We start from the raw sequence: 19,604 nt of genomic DNA, 5'->3' as shown, positions 1-19,604 counted from the left end.
CTAAGTGCAGCAATTTTGATGAAACTTGAAAAGATGATGGAAGAGCTGAAAGCATTCTAGCAGCCCTTTTGGCCTGGGGCGACTAATTGTAATTTGATGAAGCTAACGCTATGGGAGTCTGATGCTACGACACAAAGAGAGTCAAGTGCATGTCTGAGGATGTCTGCATGGCTTGTTTCAAGAGCAGTAGCTGAAAAGAGGGCAAATCTCTGATTTTGACCTCGCCGTTGCACACTGGGATTGTTGTGTCCTCACTGCAACAGTAATATGGCTGCCAAAGTGTGTATGGGTGTCATGAATAGAGCTGAGATGATAACAGTGATGCAGTGCATGTGACTTTATGGCATTTTAGTGTCAGTCCCAAAACCATCTTGTACCTCTTCTTTTGGTTGCTTTGAGAGCATCTCACAGTTCAATAAGATCGCTCCTTTGGTCTTTAATTCCTGTAACATTGGCTTGTCAAAGGATCATTTCCCCTTCACTGGATTAAGTAATGGAGTAATTGTACACAATTCAAGCACTTTCATGTTTTCTACACGCACAATTGCAGGCTTTACATGTAATTAACATAGCTCTTGTCATAAACCAATGGACTGTGAAGGGGATTACTGTTTGCATGTGAATGGGACCCATGTCAGCTGTGGGATGTAATTAGGGTTAACAACTAAGCTTAGACCCAAAACATCTTCAAGCGGGAGTCAGTGAGCATTGTAATTAGGAAACACTTTACAGGGCACACTACTGTGCTTTATGTACTCTAACTTTACACCCACTACAGCCTCAATTTGTTCTTAAAGAGGAGGCACGCTGCCACCGATAGCCTCAGCTGGAGGAGAGATCGAATGTGAAATTCATTAAAAACATTCATAGCTCATTATCGGATGTGATTAAGTTGTCCTGGCTGTAATAGATCTTGATGGCGCCAAACACATCCATCATAATTGGTGATGTGTCACTGAGTATCAATATGCTGTCAATTTGTAGGTCCCTTACACATGCAGTGATTACTCCTCTATTGCATTGCCCTAGAGGTTTGGTGATATGTATTCATAAGATGAATTATTTTGCATTGAACTAAGTAAACAAACTCACGAGTGTTGTGCTTGCGCTGGATAAGTGGAGTCGTATACGTTGAGAGAACTACTCTGGTTTTGAATTGAGGAAAAGAGCATATGAAATCCAACGTTATACAGTTCACGGGATTTTACATGGAAGATGTCCCACTTATTTTGAGAAGGTAAGAGAAGGTCAGTCTCACAATGGCAGAACAACTGTAGCAAACCTAAACCTTTGCAGATTTAGGAGCAGAACTGGTAAGATTCTCTTTTGTATACCCGTGCTATAAGATGGAATAAGCAGCGTGCATGGACAGGTTTGGATTTTTTCAAGGCTGACTGAGTGCACGAGTTATTGGTGGCTGTAATGACTCCTCTTGTCTATATTGGCTGAGAAGTACTCCCTTTTGACTACACCATTGTAGAAAAACCCACAGTCCTTATGTGCAAAAATGTATTATAAACTTCAGTGGAAGTCAATATGAAGCTTAGCATTCTGTCCAAATCAAGTGGGTATCTTGAACATAATCCAAGTTTTGGCAGAATTGTCCAATATGGACTTTCTTGCCATCAGGGTTCATAGACCATAAGAGAAGTGTGTATTTGTTCCTAATTTGGGATTGGAATCACATTGGGAAGGAATTGCTTCATGTCCAGTATTGATAGCAACCACTAGAGTATGACATTATATGTACTATATTAAGGCTGACTGCCTTGTCTAACCCACTAGTCTTCAAGGCAGTGGTCAGAGAAGCCTGCTGAAGTAAGCATTTGATGTCTTGCACCATGCATTTGATTTGTTGTTGATCAGTTTTCAGACAGGTTGCCTCTTTTAAGATGATGACATGTCTTGTATTTCAGGTTGGAGATTGTTTATTTTAAAGTATCAGTGGTGACTGGTCATTAGGGCAGGTGGGGCACAACTGCGATATTGTCATCACTCAAACTGCTGGTAAAAGTAACCGCGGTTAAATGTGGAGTGGTTAACTTACAAAATAAGTCAAGTTTGCCCAGAGGAAGAACCGTTGCGTCGCCTGTCTCTTAGAGAGCCCTTAGCCTTGGTGAGTGAAAACACATTTTATCATCCTGCCTTTGTGGTGCTGGGCCGTATGTTGATTATGCTATGTTGGATTGATTGATTTTAGCTACATTAGGTTCGGTTGTTGTCATAGAATGAATTTGTATGCATCGCCGCAAGACGTTAACTTTTTCTGGCTGAACTCTAACGTTACTACCATGGACCCTAAAAGTACCGTCATCTGGCGGTGCCTGTAGCTGGGCTTGAAGTCACCTATTGACTGCTAAACAACTGGCGCTGGTAGCCACATTGCATGTGTTTCCGTTACGGCGCTGTCTGTTTTGTGGAGCCATGCAGTTTGTTGACATGTTAACAGAGTGAGATAGAGTATTCTAGTATTACTGGTATGTAGCCCATCTTTTGAAATTGTGCCCCACCAATTTCTTTGATATAAAAACGCCACTGGATGTAAGTATCCAGGTCGATACTTTTCTGGATTGGTGTCTCTTGTTGGCTTGACTCCATCCATCCATCTCTGTGTTTTTATGGCAGCTGTCTTTTTATGATATTAATCAAATCAAGCAACCTATTCTGACTCTAGCTTCCATGCTTCCTATTGCAGAAGATTCATTCACAGCATCAACACCAGTTGAAGAAAGATAAAACATTTCCAGAGATACTTTTACACTTTTAAACATCATTAATTTGTGATGGTCGACGTGTCAATGTTGCGTCATCTACCTCGACTTCAGCTCGTGAGGTCCTACTGTACATTCCTCATCAATGGGCCATGATCTTGTTGCTTCCAATCAAAGTGATTGTACAGGAATATAATTTTGAACATTGAGAACATTCACAGGTGGGTTACATTTGTTCACGCAAAACTTATCATATTGCTACAGTAGATGCTGGTCTGTTTTCTACCTCTAACATGATGGATTTCTCCTTTTATCATTGTTGAGCATCAGTGCAAATGGCGGCTCTACAAAGAAAGCCTTGCTCGTTGATTCTGAGAGACTGACACCAAAACGTGGTGGTTCAGATTGTTGAGACATTTTCTGCTATTAAACCCTGTTGATGCTGCACTGGGAATATCATGACATTGTGTCACAGAGTGCACATTTGGCCAGTTGTAAGACAAGAGAGACACCAGATAACAACAAAATGGATCCAGATGTGCAGGGAACATAGCCAAGAGCTGCTAAACTGTTTAGGAACTTAGGTACAGGGTTTTTTTCACATCTAAATATAGAATGTGTGTGATGTTCAGTGCAGAGCATTAAAAGTTTCACAAAACATCAAATATCAGTTAAAAAACAATTAACACAAAGTATCTTAAAGTCACACACAACAACAAAAAACATTCCTATAAAGATTCACATTACTTGGACCTAAGTCAGGCTAAAGACATTAATATGATGATAGGGCAAATGTACACCATCAATTTTCCATCCACAAAATGTGCTGTCACTGACAGGCTCAGATTGTTATTAAAACTGTCTGACAACATTATTGAAATGATCCTAAAGAGATAGACATTTTTGTGTAAAGAGTAAGATGGTAAGAGTTAGCCAATCATATTTTGTTAAGTTTTGGGTGGGATCATTTTCCAACATCTTCCAAAATTCTCAAATACTTGGATAAGCATCCTGCGAAAGTTGTCAGGGGCTCTAGTACTCCTCTGCACTGTCTAGTCTGCAGAATCCAAAGAAGAAGAAAAAGAAAGTTGTCATTGACAGACAATTAGAAATGACAGGGAACAATTTAAAGCGTATTTTATGGCCCATTAATACCAGTTAAAACTTTTAACTGGTATTAAATCTTTTAACTGGTATTAGTGGGTCATTTCCATGTTTTTCAACCAACCTGGCAACACTGCACGCTAGCTAGAGGCAGCTTAATCAGGCTGGTCTGCTGGGCTTCTATCTGCTAAGAACAATACAGCAGATGTTGTGACATGAGTTTAACTCTGTATGCAGCTTCATTCACAGTTTACACAAACAAATAAATCCATAAGTCTTGAGATTGATTTTGTCGTGTATCACATCACAGATGCATTTAAGTGGAATATTACTGCTTCCTATGATATGTAAAGGACAATTTAGTTTGGGTTAGGGTTATGTGTCCAGGGTTATCTATTTTTTTATCTGTCTTTCAATAAAATACTAAAATGGGATCACATTATGGAAACTGGTGATGATAAGCTTTTCACAGCAGTATATAATGACCCATTTCCTCCACCACCATAGCTTAAGATTACAGGGTTTAATGTGTCATATGAAGTCCATGACCGCAGTTTAACCTCATCTGAGTGTTGGTGTTTGTAAAACTGATGATTGCTGGATAAATTTCTTTAAATATTTGGTCTTTTTAATGTGTTTTCAATGGCCGTGCATGTCTTATCATCCAGGGTCAGGGCTCTCACATATCCTGTCCCGTCACAGTAAGAGCTGTAATACAATCACAGCAACACTGGGTGGTCTAGTCTATATTTCAGTTTAAATGATAACAATTTTTCTTCATGTGACGTTAATTTAGTCGCAGCAACTCAATGGAGCTCTTTTGATGCACAATAATTGCAGAGCACATTTTACAAGAAGTCAATTTGAGATTTGCATGAAGAATGGCAGCGTGTCATGGTGGAAGGGTTTTGCAATAAAAAGACAAGAGATTGAAATTGAGATACTTGTGAGCGGCCGTGGCTTTGGCTCAGAAGGCACTCATGCGATAGAAATGAAATATAAATGGGAAAATAATGGAGGTTTATTCCGACAGTGTCATTGAAAACTTTTACATTGCTGTCACAGGCTCCAAACTTACTTCTGGGAACATTTGTCAGGTACATCTAGATAAAGAAAAATTATTTTGTTGTTTTAAATGCAACAGAGTGATTATTCTCTATAAAAGGTTTAAGGTTTTTATCTGTTCTTTTTGATGACACACAGCAGCAACATCTTAGTGGCAGATAAATGCCTTTTACAGCGGATGATAAATGCCAGGATTCTGAATTGATATTGGACATTCATTATGTCACAATTACCTTAATTGCATTTGCACAGTGCTGGGTGACTAAATGGTTCACACTCATAAAATACTGACTCATTTTTTTGTTTCAGTACCTGTAAATTCAAAGAGTCAATTTGGATAAAATATTTTAAAATATTTGAAAGGCAGAGGTGAAACCAGACGTGGATTTATTACCAATATGTGAACAAGGTGAGCACAGTCAGCTGACCCAGGGACCGAGTAGAGAGATATTGTCCTGAAAACAAAAATGATTCATATTGTCAGTCCTTTTATCCTCCCCCCACTGTTTCCGCACACACATTAAGCTGTTTGTTCCTTAAAATGCAGCTTTGTGTAATTAGTCTGTGTCCTGATAAACCTTGGGGGAGAGTTCTGTTTTTTGAGTTAGTATGTTGTCTCTTGAAAGTCTGCTCTTTTTGCTAATTTGCTGGATGTCTATTAGCTCAGGAGCAGCTCCAGCTCCAAAAGTAAAGAAACACATGATTAAATCAAAAAATAAATCTGGGGATGGGTGCATGTTGCGGAGTACATATTTAAAAAAATTGGTAATTTAGCATTTTAACAAATAAAAGCATCAAACTCCCAGTTTACATATGCCCACAGTGGTGGAAATGTTAGTTCCTACACATTAGGACAGTTGAGCCAATTCTATTCCAGTTCAGACCAAAGTTTTGCGACGAGACGAGTTAAAACTTGCAACTACTTGCAACATGCTGTTCTGCAATGTTCAGAAACCTGCCAGTTTACATCAATGCTACGAGACAATGGATCATCTCCATAGCAACGACTCTTTGTATTTCTGTTCCAATTGGGACTTTCTGGCTCTTTTTTAGCTGGATATCATTTGTTGTGTCAAAATATGAATGCAAATAACGTTAATGATAGTGAGATGCTTGCTACAGTTGCATTTCTAGTGGTCAGCGAAAAGTTTTATTTCTCTGATTCACGACTTTGTTCTAGGCACTCCCTCTCTTCAGTAACTCGCTTGACCACGTTACCCTGCTGGCGGGCTGTAAACTGGTCTAAAACTCCATTTCGACCAGTTTACAGTTTGTAACATAGAAATAAAAATGGAATTATGAATAATTTTATTTTTATAGTTTGAAGCTGACTTTACAAGCTGAGTTATCTATTGGCAGGTGATGTCCCTTATGTTCTAAAACCAGCCACTGGCGACTTGACAGGCTGAGTCGCAGGCGACGCCATCCAACCCGGTCTCACGGCAGTTCGTGTAAATGTACACGTTATTCTTAATCTATTGATACGTGTTGACGGAGACGTTTTTCGCGTTTTTTACGTGTAACTGTCACGTTATTTTTTACGTGTAAATGTCACATTATTTTCTCGGGGAAAGGACGCCGGGAGGCGGCCGAAATTGTCGCTTCCATAAGCCGCGAGGCGCTGCAACTAAGCAGCGTCCGCGCAAGGCGAGGCGGACGCGCCAGGCTGGGGCGCCCGCACAATAACGGAATTGTGGAGGTTGGGTTTAGGAAAAAATTTACGGGGAAGAGGGGCTTTAAACGCCGGAAGGGGCGCCGGCTTTACACACGGGGAAAGGGCCTTTAAACGCCGGGGAAAGGCGCCTTAAACGCCGGAGAAAGGGCGCTTAAACGCCGGGAGAAAAATTTTTAAACGCCGGGGAGAACGCCACAGTAACACGCGGGACAAAACGCCACACGCAGGGACACCATCCCCGGGAAACAAAGCGCCGCAAACGGACGCGATCCCGCCGCCTCGGCGAAAGTCCTATGTTGTTTGACCCATCCACCACCCCGACCAACCTCCCTACGCGGATTTTCGGCTTTTTATATTACTCCCTACAATTTTGTGCTGTGGTAACGAAATATGCTTCCCATTGAAATACATTAGTTCACATTTTCGTGTTGTCCACCACGTAAAAAACGACAAAAACGTCTCCGTGAACACGTATCAATAGATTCAAATAACGTCACATTTACACGAACTTCCATGAGACCGGGCTGCGCCATCAGCTGGTTTATGTCGAGTTGAGATGGGCCGTTTCAGACCCCAGCAAACTTTCTCTGCGACGTTTTAAAACGGTTTCGTCTAGAGATGCACTGATAGACCGGCCGGTGACCGGAATTGGCCGGTTTTCACGTGCTCAGCCATGACCGGCGACTGGCAGGTCAGTCTGACATATGCCGATTTAATACCGGTCAACGCTTCAATTAACTGACAACATAAGTTATAGAGTTACAGTTCTCAAGGACGCACACACGGACGCGACAGCACGGTCTCTTTTTCCTTTCTCTCAACTTTTCAGCCATGTGTGAAGCGCGTGTCCGCGCTATTCTACCACATGTAGGGAACCTGGTGAATTAACCTGCAACATGTCAGCTGTTTGGACATTCTTCAGCGTGTGTGCAGAAGATAACAAGTTCACAATATGCAACACCTGCAAGGAAAAGGTAGGGCGTGGAGGGACGACACCAAAAACCAAAATCACAGTTTTTTAGTTGGATATTGGATGTGAAAAGGGAAATCGGAATCGGCCTAGAAAGTTGTAATCGGTGCATCTCTAGTTTCGTCTTGTTGCGAATCTTTGTTCTGAACTTGGCTTAACAGAACCAAGGTGTACCGGGTCTGTTCCATTTTTTGTTAGTTGGTGTTTACGGGCGGCAGATACAAGATACAAGATGATACAAGACAAAAAAAGAAGAAGAAGAGGAATGGGGATTCCTCCAACTCCCTCTGTGGGCTATATAGTTCACTTCCCCATCAGCCTCTACATCCATTTTCCTTGTTGTTTTAGCCTTTTCAGTGCAAAGAACACAACAGTTGATGTTCTCACAGGATTTGTGTTGTTGTCTACCTCCAGAACTCCAGTGGTTACTGACCAGCCGTTCAGTGTGTAGTATACTGTATTTAGTGGTAAGGTTTATGCTCCTTCCTGACGGTCAAAGACAAGTTGGTGGAAACTTGAGCTGAAACAGCTTTTCAGCTTTGTCCCAAGCTAGTGTTTTACCATTGATATGATGGACAACTTTTAGTCACCAAATATTGGCCACTATTGGGTTTATTTTAAGCTTTGGAAATTAAATTAAAAGAACACAGATCTTAAAACCTATTCAACATATTTAGTATAGTCAGTGTACTCATTCTTTAATTAAATCAGTGCAAAACGTTCAGCCAGCGTTTTTTACTTGGTCACTCCTACAACATCTGCATCAACAGTATTTTAAAGTTAGGCAACTAAAATCACGTAATTACCCTCAGGAAATGTTTTATTGGGAAATGCTTTCCAGCATTGGATGCTTGTGGGCTTGCCATTAGCAGTTATCAATTTCTCTTCAATGACCACTGACAAGCAAAGAAAATGGGCTACACCTTCCTACAACCGCGATGGTTGCACCTGATTGGACGAAAGCTTCAGTCGTGGAGCTGTCTGCTCCCATATTTCAAAACAGACAAACAAAAAAAATCTCTTATTTTACGAAAATACTTCATAGAAATGTGTTTCTGGAAACATTTTATTCAGAAATAAGCCATGCATGAGTTTTTGAGAGGCGGCGTGTCGAGCTGGCAGTCCCTGATTTGCATAAAGTAGTCTGGATTCAACTTTATGCAAATGAGCAGTGGGCAACTAGACGCCCCGCCTTCTGGTAGCAGAAGGCATTGCACAGCTGCTCAAATAGACAATGAATGCTAAGTGTGGAAATACACTTGCCAGTGCCACGTACCATCTCTAGTCTGAGACAGGACACAAATTGGGCTGCTGGTATTGAAGGCAAATATGTATTTATCCATTCATCATGCTGTCTCTCAAACCGTACTTTTTACTGTAACATGGATGTAGACACAGAGGGAGAACTGGCAGGACCATTATTAGCGCAGAAAGAAGTTAAAATGAATCTATGATTTTTCATAAGACTGTGAATGCATCCATCTCCAACACAACTGGTGATTTGCAGTAGAAAATGTAGAATAATTCATCAAGATGACAAGTTTGGTATTTTGTAATAGTCTGGTGCTGGTTGCACAAAATGTAACCAATTGATCTGCTGTGCACAATTGCCCCTTGACGTTGCACATCATCACTCAGTTAGAGACTGCAGATGGAACAGATACCTGCTGCCTTCAGATGGCTGTAAAGAGTCACCAGAGAAAAGGAAAGGCCTTCAGTACAGTCGTAGATTACAAAGCTGGTAAAAATAATGGATAAGTAAATATAGAAAAGTGGAAAGATTAACAAAACATTAATAAATGAGTTTGTGTAATGTTAGGGAGGTTTACATAGGTGTGTGCCTTCACCACATAGATTTAGTAAGCGTTTAAGGAACAAAAGTGTACTGAGCAGGCAGGCAGCGGACCACGCAAGACGCAATTATTAGTGACACCAAGATGCACCACTGGATTTTCATCTACACCCTCTCCTGCACCTCTGCTTCTGCTGGGGTGCATGGCGAGTCACTATGATACCAAACCAGCGCAGGTGAAGAGATAAAATGTCAGGGCACCACAGGAAAATACCGGCTCACCGATGCGGCGGTGCATTGTGCTCCAACACCATAATAGAGCCCAAAGTTCCAAGCTTGGTGCTCTTAGCATCAAAAGGGTTTGCAATGATAAAGACAATGACACACATACAGTAATTATAAATAGTTAAAGAACATATTAAGTCAGAAGAGAATAATGCAAATTGCAACAATCAATGGAGAATGGAAAACATGTTGCTTGTGTTACTGCTTTGACAAAAGTCAGTAAAGGATTTTAATTAAAACAAAGAACTAGGAATAATTAAACAATTTTGTATTACATTGATTAAACACTGGACACTGGAAAATAATAGCCTAGAGTTCAGCTGTGCGGTAATGAAAAGCTATTTTAATAGCCCCATAGGACTTTCCATAATGAAATGTTTGAGAAGCAATTAAACCGTTTTCCACCATCTTCATCACTGTGACCATGTTTTCCGCAGCAACCACTATGTGTAGACCAGAGTAGAGCATTTGTCTTCAAGTGGAACCCTAACTTTATTCTCCTCAGGTGACATATATAGACTGCACACCCAGCCCATATAACCACTGAGAGTTTGTAAAAGAGGACGCTGAAATTGATGACTTGAAACAGCCCAACGCCAAGACTTGAGGACAATTAATCCTTCCTCACAGTTAAAGACGTCTCCCTGATACAAAAGCGGATGCCAGGTCCATCTGTGAAGTCAAGATGTAAGAGTCATGCATACATGCAGACAGAGAAAGCTATGGCTCCTAATTCTGCTCATTAATCACCTGTCTGCCGAACATCCTCGAGAGAAAAGCGCCTGTTTCCTCTGAGGTAATTACAGCACTTCAAGACACGCTATCTGCTGCAAATGCTCATAAGTAGCCATCTTATCCTTCCCCTACCCTTCCTTTTTTGTCTCAGCCATGGAGCCCTAATGTCATCTGGAGAAACTTCCTCCTCCTCTCAAGCATTTTCTGCTGCACTGCTCATGCTCAGCTTCAGCTTTGTAGTCAGCAGACTTTTTTCCGGGCAAACATCCATTTGGCATCCGATGTAAGATAAATAAATTATAGCCTCTAAAATCAATGCCCAGTCCATGATGTAGGCTGTAGGCTTAGTGCTTGCCACCGTGCTAGAATTATGCCACAACAGGGGCATTTCTTGAGCCCCAGAACTACGCTGCTGTTAAGTACTTTTTGTGCTTTGAATTTCATCTTCTTTTTTTTTCCTGAAAAGCTATTCCAGTCCTTCTGACATTTAATTATTGGTCATAAGTTTTCATTGATAATATAACTTTTACTGCAGAGACTGCTGGAGGTTTTGAGGCATCATTTGTCTCAGGAAGCTGTTAGTTTGTCACACAACATCCTGGTCTGAACCAGTTTTCCCCTTGATTCACTGCATCATCTGGAAACTGTCTTTATTTTCTCTTCAGAACCACTCAAAGAATCTAAAAATAAATCAAAAACAGTTGCAAGAGCAACATCTTTGTGCATTTACTTTTAAAGGCAGAAGAACAGTTTGTAAACTGTGTGTTGATGTTGGAATGAAATATTTACAACCGTCAGCAGATAGATGATGCCTTTTTTTCAAAGTTGTCGTAGTAATCTTGTAGCTGGTTTTAGGGAGTCTGACAGTAGACTTGCATAACATACATACTTGAATGTGTCCTCAGCGTGGCTCTTTGAGAGCTACACTGCAGCAGACATTACAGCACGCTAATGCTCTCTTTCCCCTTCTCTTGTTTTGTGTGTTCCCAGATGGAGATGATACCAGAGCCTGATCCTGATGACGAGGGGACAAAAATAAGTGTAAGTTGAATAGCACGTCATGCGTTCCTAGTTGCAACCTAGTGCTTCTCAAATGTGTGCCGCGTTGTTGGCAGCGTTTCATTCCGAGCAAACACAACAGCAGCTGATTTCCCCTGAATAATACACCTTCAACCGGAGAAAGGAGCTAATCAGTGAAATCAGTGGCAGTGTATTATTACTGTCAGAGTGGTTCCCTTCCTGCGTTCCTGCCCTGCCAACCGTTCTGCCCCTTTCTCCTGTCTCTGCATTCTGTGCCCAGTGCAACACACTTCCTTCCAATGACCTCACTGGTCTCCACTCCACAGATAGTCAAACAGTCATGTGCAATGTAAAGTGACAGGTCTTGCATCAAGGTAACATAGATGTTTTTAAATTTAAATTATAGTTTATTGCAAATTGGGTTATCATTTCTATGAGTTATGTTAACATCGTAAAGTAATGGCATACATCTATTAACATGTTTGTTAAGTTAAAATGGTTACCAGTGATTTGAAGCAGAAAACAGGACGGGTTCACTATTTCAGTATTGAACTAAAACAACAACCTTTCTTAACCCTACATTTCTAAACCTAACATGCAGCACTCAGAATGTAAACACAAGTTTCCATAGACAAAAAATAATGGACGTAGCATCAGTGACCATTGGTTTGTGGAGTGCCGTTCTGAAGACTGAAGTTTGCATTTTGGCAGTTGCCATCTTGGTATTTTGGACCATTTTGGGAAAAAAGGCCAGAGCTGGGGGAGAATGACGCGGCTACGCCAGTGTGTCTCTATGTTTTCAACGGCGCTGCACTAAGCTAAATGCTAAAGAGGAAAAGTTGCCGATTTTCAACCCTTCTGGCACGAGTCATCAAGCAGAGTTTCACCGGCGGTCAAATGCGGACCTCCGGATACTGGCGCCGTTTATCTCCATGTACAGCAGTACTGCAAATTTGACTTTCCCTTAAGTTACCAGCTAACGCTAGGGGTAGCTATGGACAGCACCCCGAAAACAAGTTCACGGCTATTTAATTTACACAGTGCTATGTATACACATTGCTAAGCCTCATCATGATTGACAGGTCGGCATGTCCTCTGCTTTATCATCTATTTTAAAATAATTGGGAACATAATTTTCAAAATGAACATCATGCTGTATTGAAGAAGACTTAAAAACTAGCGATTAAGACCATAAACTCTTATAAAAAATTAAGTTAAGCTACGGGGTCAAAAAATCAAAAAAGTGAGAGGTAGGGTCATTTCCCCATAGACCTCTATAGAAACTGACTTCTTTTTGGAGCCAGTGGAGTTGCCCCTTGCTGGAAATGAGATAGAATGCAGGTTTATCGCAGACCCTGATATTGCCGCTTGCTCCAGTGTCAAAGTGCTGTGCTTTATTAGCTTGCTGTTTACCCCAATCATCTGTCTATGATCTCTGTAAGGTTCGAAAATCTAGCATTATGTGGACTGGAAATGTTTTTTTTGCCATTGAACATAATTTAATGGCAAATATATTATATTTCCTTCAAAAGTATATGGTAAATAAACGACACAAAATAGCTGTGTATAAACACAATTGCAGACTCGCTCATATATCAGACATTTTTTAAACATTTTATATTATTCGTAAGGATGTTGCTTATTAGTTATGAATATTTTATGTTATGGAGAAATACTCAAAGTGTGAAACCAGGTTTCCAGGGGCTGTACCAATTTACTCAGGTGTTTCACCAAATGTAACCCTACACCTAAAAAGGCCAAGATAAAAATATCCTTTTAAATGTGATGAGTTGTAATAAACCATTGGAGACAACACTGCAAATCAATGAGCATGACTGCTTAATGGTATTATTGGGTTTACAAGATTGCTGCATCTCTGTGATTAAGTACCTTAATGTCTGCCAAAAAAACATATTACCATTTAGCTATTTTATCTATTATCAGTTTCTACGCTGACTTTCCAAAAAACTTCCTCTATAATGATACAGATAAAAAAAACTTGCTATATCGAAACAAATACATGTACTGTGATAGAGGATTTTATTTAGATCACCCATCTCAAGACACCATAAGATTTGTTGTGCTCAAGCCAGTAAGTAAAAGACATTGGGTCGTGTGCCACCTGGTATAAAAATAAGTAGTCTGGGGGTCACGTGATGATGGCTGGCTAAAAGACGCGTTTCCACCGAGTTCCCGCTCCCACTTCTCTTAAATGTATATTTAACTCACTTTATTGTTCCCATTTCGGCTTATTATAATGATTCAGTAGTGTAAGAATCAGCGGCAAGAAGAAAAAGTACCCTTCTGACAACAAGTGATGAAACAGACGAAAATCAACTCACAAAGAATGACTAGTGCTACAACTACTAGCCAAAAAACAGACTCGCCATTTACAGGTGAGGAGCCGCTCTGATTTGTGAGGTGACTCAAAACTGTAGCTACATGATTGAAGAGAAATTCTCCAAGTTTACAGAGACTTTGGAAAAAATATCCACGACACTGGAAAGCCAGTCGAAACCAATTACTGAGGCAGAGCAGAGAGTGTCGGATGTGGAGGATACGGTGACCGGTCTAGAGGGAAGGCTCGCTGAATCAGAGAGGAAAATTAAGCTAATAGCATGGATGATATGGAGAACCGCAGCAGGCGGGATAACATTTGTGTTCTCAACCTGAAAAAAGGTACGGAGGGAAAATGCCTTATCCACTTCTTTGAAACTTGGCTGCTCACTGTGCCCGGTATAGAAGCGAATCCAGGTGTTAAAACCCGTATTAAAATGGACCGGGCACACAGGAGCTTGGGGCCGAGAGGCGTGCGTTCCCGCCTGGTGATTATTAAACTAGACAACTCCAGGGATAAACCGAGAATAATGGCTGCAGTGAGGGCGATGCCTAATCTGGAACATAACGGTCAGCGGATCTTCATTCTTCAGCTTTTTGTTTTTGTTTTGTTTTGTTGGTTCATAACTCTCATACATTGATGTTTGTTTATGTTTACAATATTTTTTGAGTATGAACAAGGTTCTAGTTGTTTTTTCCTACATTAGAAGATGGAAATGTCTATACCAGCACAGCTCATTGAGCTTGTGCCAAATTTCTCTGTATTGTACTGTATCACTATAATTTTTTTGGTTTGATCTGGATCATTTTCTGTTTTTGTCTGATCAATCACCTACTTAAATGAGTTACCCAGAACATCATAACGTTAAATGTTAAAGGAATTAACCACATTGTTAAGAGACGCAATATACTTTACATGCTTAAAAAAGATAAGGTACAAGTGGCATTGTTACAAGAGCCCCACCTTAAGGCGCTAACACACCAACCCGATTTTCAGCCCGTCGGACAGTCTGGCGAGGTCGGTGACCTGAGTCTGTTTGGTGTGTTCCGTGCCGTCGTCAGTCGGAGGAGCCGTCGGTGTTCATTTGGGCCGATTTGACTTGTTGAATCGGCCAGTGGGCAGTTGCACTCAATGACCAATTACCGGAAATGACGAGTGGGATGAGCGTGACGAACGCCTCTCAAAATCTGACAAAAATCTTTTAAACTGACCTTTGTAAATCTGAAATGAAGACTGATTCAGCAACTGCATGGCCTATTTCTTACTTAAAATGTTCTCAGAAACACGTTTTGGTGAATTATTAAAGTCTGGCGTCTGAGATGGATCATAGTCTACCTAAAACCCAACCTCCCTCCAAAATGGTGAGCGCCAAAATTGAGCTTTGTTCAGTTCTTGGCCTATTTGATGCATTGAGAGTCACTAATCAACGAGAGAAAGATTTCACATTTTCTCATGTCCCCATCATTCTTTTTCTAGAATTGATTATATCTTTGTCTCTAGATCTGTCCTTGATAGGAGGTGTTAATGGAGCTTGCTTCTAAAGACCACTCTTCGTTATCTTTAGAACTATTGCCACCTCATCGTGGCCCTTTTTCTAGACACTGGCATTTAAATCCATCTCTTCTTAGCAACTCTGCATTCTTGACATATTTAGAAAATCAATGGGAACTTTTTATTTCTACAATCTTATGATTCACCTGAGGTCTCTGCTGCTACTTTGTGGGAAACAGGCAAGGCTTTTCTTAGAGGGTCCATACTTTCCTACACAGCAGCAAAAAGGAAGAGTACATTAGCTAAACAATTAAAGCTTGAGTGAGACATTGCGAGCCTGGAAAGAAACTTTTAAGGCATCTCCCTCCACCTCTGGACTGAAGAATTTAGAAGCAGCCAGATCTGCTTTAGATCTCAAAAAGCACAGCTTATTTGAATCCGGTAACAAACCTGGCAGGCTACTTGCTCGGCTAGCCCAGGGCAAGGTATGCAATATCCTTGCTCAGAGATAAGAAGGGTAAACAATATTTTGAAACCAAAATTATCAGTAAAATAATGAAAGAGTTCTACCAGGAATTATACTCATCCGAGTGTCAAAATACGCCGATCACAGCCCAAGAAGTCCTGGAGACCATTAAATCCCTACAGAGTTGTAAGGCTCCAGGCCCTGATGGATTCGGGCCTGAATTGTATTAAAAAAAAGATGGCAAAGTCTGTGGTGGGTCCTTTAACCAACATGTTTATGGAGTCATTTGAAGGGGACACACTTCCACCAACTTTAAATCTTGCCCATAACTCTCTGATATTAAAGAAAAATAAACTTCTTGATCTATGTGCATCTTACAGACAAATAAGCTTGCTTGGGGTTGACTTTAAAATTCCATCCAAGCTTCTGAATGAAATGACATTGACAAGTGGTTTGATCTCCCATTGTCCTGGATGGGTAGAATAAGTTTGATTAAGATTAATGTGCTTCCCAGAATATTATACCCTATGCAAATGCTGCCACTAAAGATCAATAGGAGAGTTATTTTGGATATCGAAGGATTGCTGTCGAAATTCATATTGCATGGAAAGAAATCTAGATTGAAAATTAAGACTTTACAATTACCAATAGACAAGGGGGGTCAAGCGCTCCCTAATTTTCTTTACTACAATTAGGCTTGTCATGCCGCATAATATCAGGTTGGTTTAAATATTTCCTACATCAAGGGGGACCCCCCTGTGGATGCTTGGTGTTTATTATACTTAACACACTTGATGGATTGGATTTGGCGTGATATCACTAAACGCTCTGGCCGGAGAGATTTTTCCTCAGCGTTACAACCTTTAACTAACAACAAAGCTTTCCCTCCAGGCACAGGAGTGAGTATTTTCGATGACTGGTATTCAGAGGAACTAAGATTGGTTTCTAATTTATTTGAAAATGGTTATTTTATGTCATTCAAACAAATTCAGATTAAGTACAAAGTATCACGTAACCACTTTTTTGATTATCTCCAAGTGAGGCATTCTGTAAATCTTAAATTACCAATTGATCAACCAGTAGAGTCCTATTGAAAGCTTTGTCCTTCATTTTAATTTAACTGTCTTTAATGAGAAGAAATTCATTTCTTTTTTACATGGAAAATTAACCTCTTATATGTCTGTCAATGCTGACAGGGCGAGGGAGCTATGGGAAAAGGACTTGGAGGTTGAACTTAGCACAGAGATGTAGTCCGCTGCTTTTGTATCTGCTAAGAAAATATTTACATGCAAAAGACTTCGGGAGAGTCAATATAGAATATTACACAGGATGCAGCGTACGCCTCACTTTTTACATGAAATTAATCCCCAGGTTTCCCTGCTCTGTGTTAAATGTAATAAAGCAATAGGAACCTACTACCACTGTATTTGGCAATGCCCCTTAATATCCAGATATTGGAAAAATGTCGCTAAGGAGCTTAGTTAAATTTTTCACAAAACCAACATGGTATCATGACTTTGCATAAACATACACGCCACTTTCCTAAAGCCAAATAGTGTGTTATCTGTACGCATTTTGAGCTATCCACATGTATGTCTACGCTGTATACAGCAGATGTAAACATACCCACCACGTGGCATCACCACGTTGCGTGTTATTGCGAGAACGTGACGTACTATCGCGAGAACAACGTCACACTCATGTAATTAAAAAAAAAGGGTTGGGTTTAGGAAAAGAACACAGGGAAAGGCTTTAGTAACACAAAAAAGTGACAAAAACACGGGGAAAAAATGACAAAAACACGCTTAGCAAAACAATAAATGGTTGGGTTTAGGAAAGAAACATTGAGGAAGGCTTAAAAAAAAAGAACAAAAAAAGAATCGCCACACGCAATCCCAGGTCTCCTGGGTGAAAGTCCTGTGTTTTACCCATCCACCACCACCCCAACCAACCCCTTTCCCTTTATACTACTCACTATGGTGAAAATGCACTCGTAATGTAGGTCAATGGCGGGTGAATTGCGTTGATAAACACGCTAAAAAGCGATTATGCGTCTTGATAACACGCCAAAATGGACGAATTGGTGTGTCATACATATGCCACTTCATGAGATCAGTCTGCACAAAACAATTACCTTAGACCCAGTTTTGTTTCTTCTGAGTATACCTAGGGGACAGCTATCTTTGTCTACTGGACAGCTGACTTTATTGTATAAACTTTGGCGAAGTGGTGTATCAGTCCCTCCAGGATTTTGCGATCGCAACAATTCACGCAAATTCAACCAATCACCGTGAATTAGGTGCAACAAACAATTTTTGTCCAATCACCACAACTTACTTATTTTCGGACACGCTGTTGGATGCTGTCTCCTCTCCTACTTCAATGCCTAACAAATCTCTCTCTTTCTCTCCCTGACCCTGTCTTTCACTGGTTGAAACCTGAAAATATTGTGAACAAATTAATAACATAACTAATTACACTGGTGGGACTGTTCAGCTCTGTTTCAGACTGATACCTCCATTCAGGCTGGTCCTCATCCTCAACCTAGCAACCTTTTTCAGTCGCGGAAAATACTTTTCAATACTCATCTGGATTGAAGCAAGTGTAAAAAATGACATGACATTATTTATAATACCATTATTATTTTATTTGATTCACAGCTGCTATATAGTGTTTTGACAACCTAACTGCATTTTACTGCAAACTTGCGACTAGGTAACTTTCTAAAGCAGGCACGATCGCTTGTTTGCTAAGAGTCGGGTCGGTGATTGTGAATGTGTGATTGTGTAAAGGTGTTCACGAGATAGATACCAACCTTTTGTGAACTTGTGAATTTCGCCAGCCGTCTTATCTCCTTGATGGAGACAGACGCTGTGTGCACAGTGGGCTCAATAGTGTTTTAAGCCTCCAACGTCGCCTTACAGGCAGCTACTCTCACCTTAATCCTATGCCTTAACCCTAAACATAACCATTGCCGCGCTGCCTGGGAGGCGACGTTGGGGGCTAAAAACACCAAACACCGCACGGTGGGAGGAGCTGTGTGTGTGTGTGTGTGTGTGTGTGTGTGTGTGTGTGTGAGCGAGACACAAGTTACAGAGAGACGGAGGAGAGCAGGGAAAAGAAATGCAGAAGAACATGTTTTAAATAGCGTTTAAAGTCCCATGACATGGTGCTCTTTGGATGCTTTTATATAGGCCTTAGTGGTCCCCTAATACTGTATCTGAAGTCTCTTTTATATAGACCTTAGTGGTCCCCTAATACTGTATCTGAAGTCTCTTTTATATAGACCTTAGTGGTCCCCTAATACTGTATCTGAAGTCTCTTTTATATAGACCTTAGTGGTCCCCTAATACTGTATCTGAAGTCTATTTTATATAGACCTTAGTGGTCCTCTAATACTGTATCTGAAGTCTCTTTTATATAGACCTTAGTGGTCCCCTAATACTGTATCTGAAGTCTATTTTATATAGACCTTAGTGGTCCCCTAATACTGTATCTGAAGTCTCTTTTATATAGGCCTTAATGGTCCCCTAATACTGTATCTGAAGTCTCTTTTATATAGACCTTAGCGGTCCCCTAATACTGTATCTGAAGTCTCTTTTATATAGACCTTAGTGGTCCCCTAATACTGTATCTAAAGTCTCTTTTATATAGGCCTTAGTGGTTCCCTAATACTGTATCTGGTGCAGAATTACAGCCACTAGAGCCAGTCCCACAATGAGCTTTCCTTAGGATGTGCCATTTCTGTGTCTGTAGCTATTGAGGAGGAGAGAGGGGGGGGGGCAAGGTGGAGGTGTGGCCTTGACCAACTGCCACTTTTCTCGTTTGAAAGCCATGATGTCTCTCTCTCATGGGTGGGCTAAATTCTCTGGGCGGGCAAAGCAGAGAAAGGGGAGGTAACCTTTCCCCTTATGACCTCATAAGGAGAAGATTCCAGATTGGCCCATCTGAG

The 19,604-nt window shown here is 40.7% G+C and overlaps 1 protein-coding gene across 1 annotated transcript in view; it reads left to right on the top strand.

Moving 5' to 3' along the window:
- Positions 1-19,604, top strand: part of vstm2a (V-set and transmembrane domain containing 2A) — a 107,516-nt gene that overhangs the window by 61,364 nt on the left and 26,548 nt on the right. The window contains exon 3 of the mRNA XM_039790874.1: positions 11,328-11,378. Within this exon, the coding sequence (XP_039646808.1) occupies positions 11,328-11,378 (51 nt within the window). The remainder of the gene's footprint in view (positions 1-11,327; positions 11,379-19,604) is intronic.

Source organism: Perca fluviatilis, chromosome 22, assembly GCF_010015445.1.
Source record: "Perca fluviatilis chromosome 22, GENO_Pfluv_1.0, whole genome shotgun sequence".
Taxonomy (NCBI): Eukaryota; Metazoa; Chordata; class Actinopteri; order Perciformes; family Percidae; genus Perca; species Perca fluviatilis.
This window is presented reverse-complemented; position numbering and strand designations above follow the sequence as displayed.